This window comes from Hyperoodon ampullatus, assembly GCF_949752795.1.
Source record: "Hyperoodon ampullatus genome assembly, chromosome: 4".
NCBI lineage: Eukaryota > Metazoa > Chordata > Mammalia > Artiodactyla > Ziphiidae > Hyperoodon > Hyperoodon ampullatus.
The window spans coordinates 38,689,405-38,705,074 of record NC_136917.1 but is presented as its reverse complement, the minus strand read 5'-3'; the positions used below and the strand labels follow the sequence as shown (position 1 = coordinate 38,705,074).

The following is a 15,670-nucleotide window of genomic DNA, read 5'->3' as shown; positions in this document are numbered from 1 at the left end:
TTCTTTGTACAATGATCCTTCATTTTGGCAATCAACTTTGGCCAATGGGCATACATGCAATCTGGTTCTGGCATCCATTTAACATTAAGCCTTTACTCACTGAAAGTTTCATTTCACACTGGCACAAGATGTCCTAACCTTGCTTCCTTTACCAGAATGTTTCTCCAGGGAAGTCTGATTCTTTGAGTGGCAATTATTCATGAAGATATTATAATTATTGTTTCCTTAAATTTCATTTTGTCTGTTTTCAAAATTACTGCCTCAGCTGTCACTTGGTACATATTTTCCTTGTATATATTCTATCCTTTTATTTTCAAATTTTCTGTTCAGCTCATTTAGAATAGTAAATATAAATATGAAATAATATGGAAAAAAGAGTACTATTAAAACAGTATTAAAATAAATACAAATGTGTTAAAAGACAAAGACTCTCAGAGGAAAAAACTTTCAGAACTCCAAGAACGAAATAAATATTTTCTAGAACAAGCACATTATTCAAGAGAATATGACCCTGATCAATTATTCAAGAGAATATGACCCTGATCATCTCTGTCTGTCTTCAGTGCCTCCAAAAATGGAAGTTTTCATTTTGCAGTCACTGTTAATAAAAACCCAGGAGCCAAACTGTGTCTTAAGCTTTTAATATACTGATCTCATTTTATTTTTATCACACCACTGAATGATAACAACTATTACGATTTACTCCATCTTACTGATGAAGATTTTGAGACCCAAACAAGTTAAGAAAATAGTTATATAGTATAAACCTCTTCAATTGTCATTTAATCTATGTTAGAGCCTCTGGGTTTTTTTGTGTTGTTTTTTTTTTGTTTTGCGGTATGCGGGCCTCTCACCGCTGTGGCCTCTCCCGCCGCGGAGCACAGGCTCCGGACGCGCAGGCTCCGGACGCGCAGGCTCAGTGGCCACGGCCCACGGGCCCAGCCGCCCCGCGGCACGCGGGATGTCCCAGACCAGGGCACGAACCCGTGTCCCCTGCATCGGCAGGCGGACTCCCAACCACTGTGCCACCAGGGAAGCCCTAGAGCCTCTGTTTTAACCACTGTGCCCTCATTCTGTTTCTGATCTCACCAGATGCAGCATCCTTGTCTGGGCAGAACTATAGCACAGTGGCTGAATTCATCCTCATTGGGTTCTCCAACTTCCCTCAGCGGCTCCTGCCCACCTTCTTCCTACTGTACCTGCTGATGTACCTGTTTACGCTGCTGGGGAACCTGCTCATCATGGTCACCATCTGGAGGGAGCACAGCCTCCACACACCAATGTACCTCTTCCTGTGTGCCCTCTCCATCTCTGAGATTCTGTTCACTGTTGCCATCACCGCTCGAATGCTGATCGACATGCTCTCCAACCACCACTCCATTACCTTTGTGGCTTGTGCCAGCCAGATATTCTTCTCCTTCACGTTTGGCTTCACCCATTCCTTACTGCTCATGATCATGGGCTATGACCGCTATGTGGCCATCTGCCACCCCCTGCACTACAACATGCTCATGAGCCCCCGTGACTGTGCCCGTCTTGTGTCCTGGTGCTGGGCTGGTGGCTCAGTCATGGGCATGATGGTGACATTGATAGTTTTTCATCTCACATTCTGTAGGTCTAATGAGATTCATCATTTTGCCTGTCATGTGCTTGCCCTCTTGAAATTGGCATGTGGGAAGGAAACAGCCCCTGTCACCATGGTTGTGATCATGGTTTGTGTCACAGCCCTGCTGGGGTGCTTATTCTTCATCATCCTCTCCTATGTCTTCATCGTGGCTGCCATCTTGAGGATCCCCTCTGCTGAGGGCTGGCACAAGACCTTCTCCACCTGTGTATCCCACCTCACCATAGTGGTGGTGCACTACAGTTTTGCCTCCATCATCTACCTCAAGCCCAAGGGACCCCATTCTATGGACAGTAACACACTGATGGCCACCACCTATACAGTCTTTACCCCCTTTCTTAGCCCGATCATTTTCAGCCTCAGGAATAAGGAGCTGAAGAGCGCCATAAAGAGAAGTTTCTGTAGAAAATTCTTTCCCCTAAGCTGCTGATGGCCAGTTTCGTGGAAAAGAAATACAATAAAGGGGCTGGGATAATAATATATGTCCCCATAGAACTGTGGTAGGGCTTCAGTTGTGTTAAAATATCTACACTCTATGCTAGCTCTTCGTTTTTCCTCAATTTGCCACCCTTTTGTCACCACGATCTCTCATTTATGACCCAGTGTGATGAACTCCATCCCATCATCTATTCCTTAAAATGTATTATATCTATGGGCATGTTGGGAGCATCCCGTGAATGAGCATTGGTCCTGATGCCCATGGTTCTTTCTGAGTGGGCAAGCAAGAAAAGACTTTATTTTCCTCTCTTCCCACCAATATAAGATAAAAAAGAATAACAAAATAATAATAAAAACCAGTAAGCATTGAAATTTTTCTATATATCAAGCACTGTGCCTAGTGTTTATAATTATCTTTTTAGCTATAGCAAGTTTAAAAAAAGAATAAACTATTTGTCTCCAAGGAAATGGTTTACTAATTACAGGGCTATTTGTGCATGAGATATGAGAAAGAAGAAATAGAAGGAAAAATGAGGGAGTGAGGAAAAGTAAGAGAGAAACAAAGAGAGTGATTTAGAGGAAGGGGGGGAGAAGGGAAGGAGAAAGGGAAGAGGGGTCAATGCTTAGGTAAGCACATAGACATGTTAAAGTGTGTTATTATCTCACATCTTACAGAAATCTTTTTCCCTTTTCCCCACCCATAACCTTCAGTGAAATATAAATTTCTCATTACTATGCTAAAGTTGTATCTTTTGGGGGAGTGTGTTGAAAGGCAGAGTGCTATCTCAAGATGGCACAAAGAGAGGTCAGAGGCTACCTATGGGTATCTTCATTATGCCGATGGGAAACGTTGATGGGGGTCACATAACATGTGAATAAATAGAGTCCCATGGACCTTTATGTCTGTCTGACTCCCACTCTGGTGTTTGGGAATATAGGACTGAGGATCCAGGAAGAGGGTCCTTGTGGAATGTCTTCTTTATTCTGCTCTGCATTAGTTATTTCCACTATTTTATCTTCCAGGTCACTATCCATTCTTCTGCCTCAGTTATTCTGCTCTTGATTCCTTCTAGAGAATTTTTAATTTCATTCATTGTGTTGTTCATTTTTTGTTTGCTCTTTAGTTCTTCTAGGTCCTTGTTAAATGTTTCTTGTGTTTTCTCCATTCTATTTCCAAGATTTTGAATCATCTTTACTATCATTTTTCTGAATTCTTTTTCAGGTAGACTGCCAGTTCCTCTTCATTTTTTTGGTATGGTGGGTTTTTACCTTGCTCCTTCATCTGCTATGTGTTTCTCTGTCTTCTCATTTTGCTTAACTTACGTATTTGGGGTCTCCTTTTCACAGGCTGCAGGTTCGTAGTTCCCATTGTTTTTGGTGTCTGCCCCCAGTGGCTAAGGTTGGTTCAGTGGGTTGTGTAGGCTTCCTGGTGGAGGGGACTAGTCCCTGTGTTCTGGTGGATGAGGCTGGATCTTGCCTTTCTGGTGGGCAGGTCCACATCTGGTGGTGTGTTTTGGGGTGTTTGTGACCTTATTATGATTTTAGGCAGCCTCTGTGCTAATGGGTGGGTTTGTGTTCCTGTCTTGCTAGTTGTTTGGCATGGGGTGTCCAGTACTGTAGCTTGCTGGTCATTGAGTGGAGCTGAGTCTTGGCGTTGAGATGGAGATCTCTGGGAGTTTTTCTCCTTTTGATATTACATGGAGCTGGGAGGTCTCTGGTGGACCAATGTCCTGAACTCGGCTCTCCCATCTCAGATGCACAGCCCTGACGGCCGGCTGGAGCACCAAGAGCCTGTCATCCACATGGCTCAGAATTAAAGGGAGAAAAAGAGAAAGAAAAATAAAATAAAATAAAATAGAATAAAGTTATTAAAATAAAATATAATTATTAAATTTTTTTAATTTAAAAAGTAATAAAAGAAAGAAAGAAGAAACAGAAAGAAAGAAAGAAAGAAAGAAAAGAGCAACCAAACCAAGAAACAAATCCACCAATGATAGCAAGCACTAAAAACTATACTAACAACAAACACAAAAACAAACAAACAAAAAAAGGAAAGACAGAACCCTAGGACAAGTGGTAAAAGAAAGCTATACAGACAAAATCACACACAGAAACATACACATACACACTCACAAAAAGAGAAAAGGGGAAAATATATATATATCATTGCTCCCAAAGTCCACCTCCTCAATTTGGGATGATTTGTTGTCTATTCAGGTATTCCACTGATGCAGGGTACATCAAGTTGATTGTGGAGATTTAATCCAGACCTCCTTGAACATGCCTCACAGTGCACCTTCAAGAGAATTCCTCTGTGGTGGAATTGCTGGGTTGGGAGGGGGACTCTGTCATCATCTCAGAATTCCTGTCCACAGCTTGGGGAAAGCCTCAGTGAAGATGCCCAAAAAGGGGTCAATGAATCAACAAGGAAGTGAGACAGGGAGTGTAGACTTCCTGGGCAGGGGAGGAGAGAAACAGGGCAGCAGGCAGAGGGACCCAGAAAGAAGGTTCCTCTCCAGGTCCAGAGAACACAAATCATTAGAGGACAGAGGATTGAGCAGCCACTGTGTGCTGAGCTATAGGAGAGGGAAGGATTTGAGATGGGTCTTGAAAGCTGGAGCAAAGTCCTGAAGGAAGAACATTTGAGGCAGAGGAAAGAGCAAGTGCAAAGGTCCTGGGGAAGAATAAATCTTGGTCAAAGAGACCTGTGTGGCTGGGAGACAATGATATAAATGGAGATGAGGGAGGTGAGCAGGACCTAGACTTTGCAGAATTCGGATGTTTTTTTCACTTTTTTTTTTTTTTTTTAAGATTCCATATACATTTGATACCATGCAGTATTTGTCTTTCCCTGTTTGGCTTATTTCACTTAGCATAAGGCCCTCAAGGTATATCCATGTTGTCGCAAATGGCAGGATTTCCTTCTTTCTCATAGTTGAATAATATTCATATATATATTATATGAATATTATATAAAACCACATCTTCTTTATCCATTCTTCCATTGTTTCCATATCTCAACTATTGTAAACAATGCTGCAATGGACATGAGGATGCAGGTATCTCTTCAATGTCCCATTTTTATTTCCTTTGGATATAAGGAAATAAAAGAAGTGGAATTGCCAGATCATATGGTAGTTCTATTTTTAATATTTGAGGAAACTCCATTTGTTTTCCATAGCAGTTGCACCAGGATTTGGAATTTTACTCCAAATATTACTGGGAGGAAAGTACTATGTGAAGGACGAGATCTAATTTACTTTTGTAAAACCTCCTCCTAACTGATTAATGGAAATATTATCATAGGGGCCCGAAGTAGAAATCAGAGCTATATGAATATCTGGGGAAAAGAGTGTTCTAAGCAGAGGGAACAGCAAATGCAAAGGCCCTGAGGCAGGAGCATCTCTGGATTATTCAAGGACCATCAAAGAAACCAGAATGAGCACAGGAGATGAGATCAGAAATGAGAAGGGAGGGACAGATTTGAAGGTGATCGTCACTAGGTCTCTTGCAGCTTTAAAAAAATAATGCTGGGCCTCCCTGGTGGCGCAGTGGTTGAGAGTCCGCCTGCCGATGCAGGGGATACGGGTTCGTGCCCCGGTCTGGGAGGATCCCATATGCCGCGGAGCGGCTGGGCCCGTGAGCCGTGGCTGCTGGGCCTGCGCGTCCGGAGCCTGTGCTCCGCAACGGGAGAGGCCGCAACAGTGAGAGGCCCGCGTACCACAAAAAAAAAAAAAAAAAAAAAAAAAATAATGCTTTTCTTTTAATGTCAATAGCATTGTACAAGGTGCTGAGTCCTCTCTTAGTTTCTACTAAACTAACAGAATTAAAATTAAAAGCAAAGTCCTAGCTCTCATAACCCTGTCTGAGATTTTTATATATTCAATACCTCTCTGTGTGATTAAGTCCTAGGAATGGTTTAATTGTCCTATTTATTTGATCAGCTTAATTTTATTAATATTTGTTCCACAGAGCTGCATGGATATACTTCGATCAACTTCTAGGATTCAATAAGTTTATCTTGTCCTCAAACAACAAATTCATTTTCATAAGAGTTAGTAGAGGATCCCCTAAGAGTTTCCATCCCACACCTGGGATTGATTATTTATTTTGTTGGTTTTCAAATGGAATATCATTTCTATAATTATCTTACATTTCTCTTTCGTCGTTTTCTTTATTTGCAAGTGCTCAATACTTTTTATTTTTTTTCTGGAAAGCATAAATTTGTTTTCTTTTTTGAATTTAATTTTTTATTTTATATTAGAGTATAGTTGATTTACAATGTTTTGTTAATTTCAGGTGTGCAGCAAAGTGATTCAGTTATACATACATCCATTCTTTTCCAGATTCTTTTCCCATGTACGTTATTACAGAGTATTGAGTAGAGTTCCCTGTGCTATACAGTAGGCCCTTGTTGATTATCTATTTTTTAAATTAATTTATTTTGGCTGTGCTGGGTCTTCATTGTGGTGTGTGGGCTCTAGAGTGCACAGGCTCAGTAGCTGCATCGTGTGGGCTTAGATGGGTATGTGGGATCTTTGTTCGCTGATCAAACCTGGAGCCTCTGCATTGGGAGCTCGGAGTCTTAACCACTGGACCACCAGGGAAGTCCCGATTATCTATTTTATATACAGTAGCGTGTATATGTTGACCCCAATTTCCTAATTTATCCCTCCCCCTCTCCTTTGGTAACAATACTTTTTATATATCAAATTATTGTCAGCTTTAACAACTGAAACATTCCTTTCTTGTAAGACTGAATGAAGTGTTGATATCCCTGTTAGAACTGCATTTATTAAATCCAAATCCTCAAAAAAAAAAGCACACACATAATTATTTTCTAATGTTAACTCCTTTCTCGTAATTTTTATTGAGAAGAATTTACAAGACTTGACATGATTTTCAGGCTGCTCTTACAGCTCCAGCCCCTCAGGTTGTCCATCTGGATCCAAATACTCTTCTTGTTTTCACTATTTCAATCCCCAGCTTTTTAGATATGTTGGTTTATTCTCTCTGTGTTTATTGGATGCATGGTGGCATACAGAAAATGTTTAAAGTGTTTCATTTGAATTATACCTTTTTTGAATCACCCAGAGATAACTGAACAAAGGGACTTAAATGAAACCAAATTAAAATATCCAGGAAGTTTTGTAACTTTTGCCTGAAACCCCAAATTTATATTATATCTGTATAAAAGCCAAGAAGGTCTTCATGTGACTACTTTTCATTGAGAAGACATTTCTAAAACACCATCCGATCATCTCAGACATCATTTGACCATGTTTCAGAGTCAGTAAATGTAATTCTGTTTTTTACTTTTTTCCAATTTTATTTCAAATGTCTGAAATAAATCACAACCTCATGTGATCAACAAACTTAAACTACCTTCAAAGTCTTGAATTTCACTTTATAAATAAATTGCAGGGAAAAAATAGTTAGTGACACGGATGAAACTTTACTGGTAATGGCTGAAATTTTACTGACCTGATGTAGTTTTCCAAAAAGGTATTTTCTCTTTCCAGTAAATGGGTTTTACCATAAGCAGGTGCATGTGTCAGAATGGCAATGTCATGCCTACATCAAAATTACATTTTTTGAAATTCTGTTAATTATTTCATATCTGAAAAGTCTCAGTTACTTTTAACCATACACTAGAGTGTATTAAAAGTCCTGTATTACTTTCTAAATGCTTTCTGTCTGCTTTACCAACATATAATACTTTGACATAAATTTTTCCCAGAACTTTCTGTTGTTCAAACGCTTTTTAGTGTCTCACTGAATAATGATGTTCTTTTCTTTTTTCCTCATTGACCATTACAAATTTTCTTTATTTGAGCCCAAAATGAACAAAACATGATTGCTATTCAGATGAAATATTTAAGTATGAGCACTTCCAACTTTAATGAATGGTTTTGAATAGCACTTGGACCCAATATTTATATCACCTGTTACCATAAACTACCCATATTTTTATTTTAAAAAATTGTTTTTCGTTCCAAAATTATAAATTAAGTGTTACATTTCACAGTGAGTCTTACACAGTAGCAAAACGGTTCCAGGTTGCTCAACTTCTGCAAGTATCAGATGTTCCAGGACTGCTATTCACCGTGAATATCATTTCTTTTCTATTCTTCCAAAAATACAGCAATATTTAAAGGGAACATTATCCAAGCTTTGTTGCCTTTTCATTCTGGATGTTTTCTTTTCATGTTTATTGTAAACTTTTGATTTTATAATTATGAGAACATTGCACACTGAAAATTTAGACAAAAACTACAATGCACAAACAATAAAAACCAAAGTAAATCTTAACTATTTAAAACCAGGACCAACCTCAAAATTTGCGGGTAATGATAAACTGGTACTTCTCCTATAGCACAGATAATTTTATAAGCACACAACCACACTGCTCACAGTGACAGTAGCTAAACTGGCAAAAAGTTTTGCAAATGTTTCTCAGATGTTGCCCATGTATCAAAGCTCATTACAACATTCAACAATGGTAAACTTGAAAGTGCGTTTATATTATAATTTGTATTGCTAATTAATTTTATTATTCTTTGGATGTTCTTTAAGGGTATACTCCAGCCTCTGACAAATCTTTCTAGATTTTAGCAATGGGACTAGTGTGCTGGTGCATACTGACTCTATACTAGCCTTGGATTAGCAATAGGAGGTCATGGTTGCTCTTGACATGCAAGGACAGGCAATGTTTTTGAGGAGTATGAGATCTAATGGAGCAGAGAAAGGGGAGTTGTAGCAGGAGGGGTATTTGGGACAAAGAAGGGATTCCTTCAAAAACAGATTTTTTGGAATCCTTGCATTTTAGTTTGAAATCGCCCCAAAGCATGTTCTGAGTCAAGAACTTGAGCGCAAATAGTTTATTTGGGAAATAATCCCAGGAGACCCAATGAGTGTTTGGAGAAAGGAGGTGTGGATAAGTAGGTTACCACTCTTGGCAACTGAGGGGTCATCTTTCTAGGGATCCTTGAGAGAACACTCCCCAGAACTGCTTTACTCAGAAGTGATGAAGCTGGGGCGTTCACCCAACAAGGCCTGTCCCTCACTGGCCAAAAGACACTCTTGGGGTGCCAACCCCCAACACTTCCATGTTACCCTGTGTGCAGGCTGAGCCTACTCTGGTGACCAGATGAAGCCTTGGGGCATAGAGATACACGTGATGGAAGTGAGAAATGGTCAGTGTGCTTGGGAGCTGTCTACCAAGCTCCAGGTGACATCTTGCAGGTGGGCTGTGGGGAATGAATGGTGTGTTCACTGATGGAAATGATGCAGCAAATGGTGGGGGAGGGTCCTGTTGTAGGAGGGAGTGGGAAGAACTGATGAATGGCTGAACTAACAAGAGGGGATGAGATCCAGGGTGCAAAGAGAGGCTGGCCTTGGCCAGGACCCTGGACAGCTCCTCCGTGTCATTTCTGATTGATTCAGGATGGCCGTTGAAGGGGCAAATCTCACCCTGCTCTCTGAGTTCCTGTTCCTGGGCTTCTCGGAGGACCCCAAGCAACAGCAGCTGCTGTTCATACTCTTCCCGAGCATGTACCTGGTCACAGAACTGGGGAACCTACTCATTATCTTGGCCATCGCCATCGACGTCCAGCTCCCATGTACTTTTTCCTGGCCAACCTGGACTTTTTGGACATTTGCTACACCTCCACCATCATCTGCAAGATGCTGGCCAATCACGTGTCAGGACACAAAGGGATTCCTTATGCTCTCTGCCTGACCCAGATGTTCTTCTTCATGTGGTTTGCCGGCATAGGCAGCTTCCTGCTGACCTCCATGGTCTATGACCGCCATGTGGCCATCTGTCACCCTCTGCACTATGCCACGTCTGTGATACCACAGCTCTGTAGCCTCCTGGTGGCAGCACCCTGGACTGCAACCTTTGGGAATGCCTTGACTTATACGATATTACTGACCCGCCTCTCATTCTGCATCCACAACCAGGTCCCCCATTTCTTCTGTGACCTCAGCCGTCTGCTGAAGCTCCCATGCTCTGACACCTTTCTCAACAATGCAATGGTGTACACCGTGGGTGCCCTGCCCATCATCACCCCCTTTGTGGGCATCTTGGTATCCTACACGCACATCTTTGCTGCTGCGTTGAGGATCCTGTCCACCAGAAGCAAGCGGAAGGCCTTCTCCACCTGTGGCTCTCACCTCTCTGTGGTGTCCCTGTTCTACAGCACACTCATCAGGGTTTATTTCTGCCCCATGTCCTCCCGCATGGCCCAGAAGGACACAACCGCTGCAGTGATGTACACCGTGGTCACTCCCATGCTGAACCCCTTCATCTACAGTCTACGCAACAACGACATGAAGGGCGCCTTGGGAGCCGTCATCAGCAGGAGGCCAGTTTTTATTCGGTGAACACAGCATTGGAATGTCTGTCCAAATACAGCACCCATCTGTTCTGAACTTCAGGGCACAGTCCCAGTCTTAGATAGTTCCTTCATATCACTCTTGGTTCATTTGTTTATTACCTCATCCTTCCGACAGATATTTATTGAATATCTGTCACATTTTACTATTTACTGTTTACTATTTACAGTCTTTCAAGAGTCTGGCAGGGAACAAAGAAAATCCCTGATCTTGTGGCACTTAAACTGCAGCCTAAAGAACACATAATGGTTAAAAGGAAGTACTCTGGGGCTTCCCTGGTGGCGCAGTGGTTGAGAGTCTGTCTGCCGATGCAGAGGACATGGGTTCGTGCCCCGGTCCGGGAGGATCCCACATGCCACGGAACGGCTAGGCCCATGAGCCATGGCCGCTGAGCCTGCGCGTCCGGAGCCTGTGCTCCGCAACGGGAGAGGCCACAGCAGTGAGAGGCCCGCGTACCACAAAAAAAAAGAAGGAAGTACTCTGGAAACCAGAGAGACCAGGATTCAAGCCCCACATTGGGTTAAGGGTCAGGTTACGCTGCTATAAGAAAGAGACCCGAGGCAAAAGCTCAGAAGTCATAAGATTTTTCAGACTGAACTCGGATTTTTTAGCAACATAGTTGCTTCAGAAACCTTAGTAGAACTTCCGGGTAAGATGGCGGAAGAGTAAGACGCGGAGATCACCTTCCTCCTCACGGATACACCAGAAATACAGCTACACGTGGAACAACTCCTACAGAACACCTACTGAACGCTGGCAGAAGACCCCAGACCTCCCAAAAGGCAAGAAACTCCCCACATACCTGGGTAGGGCAAAGCGGAGAGATTCCCGCACAGAGGATCGGTGCCGAGCGGCACTCACCAGCCCGAGAGGCTTGTCTGCTCGCCCGCCGGGGCGGGCGGCGCTGGAAGCTGAGGCTCGGGCTTCGGTCAGAGCGCAGGGAGAGGACTGGGGCTGGCGGCGAGAACTCAGCCTGAAGGGGGCTAATGTGCCACAGCTAGCCGGGAGGGAGTCCGGGAAAACTCTGGAGCTGCCGAAGAGGCAAGAGACTTGTTCTTCCCTCTTGGTTTCCTGCTGCGCGAGGAGAGGGGATTAAGAGCGCTGCTTAAAGGGGCTCCACAGACGGGCGCGAGTCGCGACTGAAAGCGCGGAGCCCAGTGACGGGCGTGGGACGCTGGGGCTGCTGCTGCCGCCGCCAAGAAGCCCGTGTGCGAGCGCAGGTCACTGTCCACACCGCCCTTCCGGGAGCCTGAGCAGCCCGCCACTGCCGGGGTCCCGGGATCCAGGGGCGGCTTCCCTGGGAGAACGCACGGCGCGCCTCGGGCTGGTGCAACGTCACGCCGACCTCTGCCGCTGCAGGCTCGCCCCGCACTCCGTGCCCCTCCCTCCCGCCCGGCCTGAGTGAGCCAGAGTTCCCGAAGAGGCTGCTCCTTTAACCCTTTCCTGTCTGAGCGAAGAACAGACGCCCTCCGGCGACCTACACGCAGAGGCGGGGCCAAATCCAAAGCTGAGACCCGGGAGCTGTGAGAACAAAGAAGAGAAAGGGAAACCTCTCCCAGCAGCCTCAGAAGCAGCGGATTAAAGCTCCACAATCAACTTGATGTACCCTGCATCTGTGGAATACATGAATAGACAACAAATCATCCCAAATTGAGGAGCCAGGAGTCAGTACTGTGCCTCTGAGGTGGGAGAGCCAACTTCAGGACACTGGTCCACAAGAGACCTCCCAGCTCCACATAATATCAAACGGCGAAAATCTTCCAGAGATCTCCATCTCAACACCAGCACCCAGCTTCACTCAACGACCAGCAAGCTACAGTGCTGGACACCCTATGCCAAACAACTAGCAAGACAGGAACACAACGCCACCCATTAGCAGAGAGGTGGCCTAAAATCATAAAAAGTCTGCAGACACCCCAAAACACACCACCAGACGTGGACCTGCCCACCAGAAAGACAAGATCCAGCCTCATCCACCAGAACACAGGCACTAGTCCCCTCGACCAGGAAACCTACACAACCCACTAAACCAACCTTAGCCACTGGGGACAGACACCAAAAACAACAGGAACTACGAACCTGCAGCCGGCAAAAAGGAGACCCCAAACACAGTAACATAAGCAAAATGAGAAGACAGAAAAACACACAGCAGGAGAAGGAGCAAGATAAAAACCCACCAGACCTAACAAATGAAGAGGTAATAGGCAGTCTATCTGAAAAAGAATTCAGAATAATGATAGTAAAGATGATCCAAAATCTTGGAAATAGAATAGACAAAATGCAAGAAACAGTTAACAAGGACCTAGTAGAACTAAAGATGAATCAAGCATCGATTAAAAACACAATACATGAAATGAAAAATACTCTAGATGGGATCAATAGCAGAATAACTGAGGCAGAAGAACGGATAAGTGAGGTGGAAGATAAAATAGTGGAAATAACTAATGCAGAGCAAAATAAAGAGAAAAGAATGAAAAGAACAGAGGACAATATCAGAGACCTCTGGGACAACATTAAACGCACCAACATTCGAATTATAGGGGTTCCAGAAGAAGAAGAGAAAAAGAAAGGGACTGAGAAAATATTTGAAGAGATTATAGTTGAAAACTTCCCTAATATGGGAAAGGAAATAGTTAATCAAGTCCAAGAAGCACAGAGAGTCCCATACAGAATAAATCCAAGGAGAAATACGCCAAGACACATATTAATCAAACTGTCAAAAATTAAACACAAAGAAATCATATTAAAAGCAGCAAGGCAAAAACAACAAATAACACACAAGGGAATCCCCATCAGGATAACAGCTGATCTCTCAGCAGAAACTCTACAAGCCAGAAGGGAGTGGCAGGACATAATTAAAGTGATGAAGGAGAGAAACCTGCAACCAAGATTACTCTACCCAGCAAGGATCTCATTCAGATTTGATGGAGAAATTAAAACGTTTACAGACAAGCAAAAGCTGAGAGAGTTCAGCACCACCAAACCAGCTTTACAACAAATGCTAAAGGAACTTCTCTAGGCAAGAAACACAACAGAAGGAAAAGACCTACAATAACGAACCCAAAACAATTAAGAAAATGGGAATAGGAACATACATATCGATAATTACCTTAAATGTAAATGGACTAAACGCTCCCACCAAAAGACACAGATTGGCTGAATGGATACAAAAACAAGACCCATATATATGCTGTCTACAAGAGACCCACTTCAGACCTAGAGACACATACAGACTGAAAGTAAGGGGATGGAAAAAGATATTCCATGCAAATGGAAACCAAAAGAAAGCTGGAGTAGCAATTCTCATATCAGACAAAATAGACTTTAAAATAAAGACTACTAGAAGAGACAAAGAAGGCCACTACATAATGATCAAGGGATCGATCCAAGAAGAAGATATAACAATTGTAAATATTTATGCACCCAACATAGGAGCACCTCAATACATAAGGCAAACACTAACAGCCATAAAAGGAGAAATCGACAGTAACACAATCATAGTAGGGGACTTTAACACCCCACTTTCACCAATGGACAGATCATCCAAAATGAAAATAAATAAGGAAACACAAGCTTTAAATGATACATTAAACAAGATGGACTTAATTGATATTTATAGGACATTCCATCCAAAAACAACAGAATACACATTTTTCTCAAGTGCTCATGGAACATTCTCCAGGATAGATCATATCTTGGGTCACAAATCAAGCCTTGGTAAATTTAAGAAAATTGAAATTGTATCAAGTATCTTTTCCGACCACAATGCTATGAGACTAGATATCAATTACAGGAAAAGAGCTATAAAAAATACAAACACATGGAGGCTAAACAATACATTACTTAATAACGAAGTGATCACTGAAGAAATCAAAGAGGAAATAAAAAAATACCTAGAAACAAATGACAATGGAGACACGACGACCCAAAACCTATGGGATGCAGCAAAAGCAGTTCTAAGAGGGAAGTTTATAGCAATACAATCCCACCTTAAGAAACAGGAAATATCTCGACTAAACAACCTAACCTTGCACCTAAAGCAATTAGAGAAAGAAGAACAAAAACATCCCAAAGTTAGCAGAAGGAAAGAAATCATAAAAATCAGATCAGAAATAAATGAAAAAGAAATGAAGGAAACAATAGCAAAGATCAATAAAACTAAAAGCTGGTTCTTTGAGAAGATAAACAAAATTGATAAACCATTAGCCAGACTCATCAAGAAAAAAAGGGAGAAGACTCAAATCAATAGAATTAGAAATGAAAAAGGAGAAGTAACAACTGACACTGCAGAAATACAAAAGATCGTGAGAGATTACTATAAGCAACTCTATGCCAATAAAATGGACAACCTGGAAGAAATGGACAAATTCTTAGAAATGCACAACCTGCCAAGACTGAATCAGGAAGAAATAGAACATATGAACAGACCAATCACAAGCACTGAAATTGAAACTGTGATAAAAAATCTTCCAACAAACAAAAGCCCAGGACCAGATGGCTTCACAGGCGAATTCTATCAAGCATTTAGAGAAGAGCTAACGCCTATCCTTCTCAAACTCTTCCAAAATATAGCAGAGGGAGGAACACTCCCAAACTCATTCTACGAGGCCACCATCACCTTGATACCAAAACCAGACAAGGATGTCACAAAGAAAGAAAACTACAGGCCAATATCACTGATGAACATAGATGCAAAAATCCTCAACAAAATACTAGCAAACAGAATCCAACAGCACATTAAAAGGATCATACACCATGATCAAGTGGGGTTTATCCCAGGAATGCAAGGATTCTTCAATATACGCAAATCAATCAACGTGATACACCATATTAACAAATTGAAGGAGAAAAACCATATGATCATCTCAATAGATGCAGAGAAAGCTTTCGACAAAATTCAACACCCATTCATGATAAAAACCCTGCAGAAAGTAGGCATAGAGGGAACTTTCCTCAACATAATAAAGGCCATATATGACAAACCCACAGCCAGCATCGTCCTCAATGGTGAAAAACTGAAACCATTTCCACTAAGATCAGGAACAAGACAAGGTTGCCCACTCTCACCACTCTTATTCAACATAGTTTTGGAAGTTTTAGCCACAGCAATCAGAGAAGAAAAGCAAATAAAAGGAATCCAAATTGGAAAAGAAGAAGTAAAGCTGTCACTGTTTGCAGATGACATGATACTATACATAGAGAATCCTA

The 15,670-nt window shown here is 42.3% G+C and overlaps 1 protein-coding gene across 1 annotated transcript; it reads left to right on the top strand.

The window, feature by feature from the left end:
- Positions 1-1,205: 1,205 nt before the first annotated feature.
- On the top strand, positions 1,206-10,450 carry LOC307051178 (uncharacterized protein; the record flags this gene model as incomplete). Its single annotated transcript, XM_079701521.1, is given in 4 exon segments — positions 1,206-2,046; positions 9,232-9,307; positions 9,509-9,675; positions 9,678-10,450. Coding segments are annotated over 4 exon segments (1,857 nt in total).
- Positions 10,451-15,670: the final 5,220 nt, after the last annotated feature.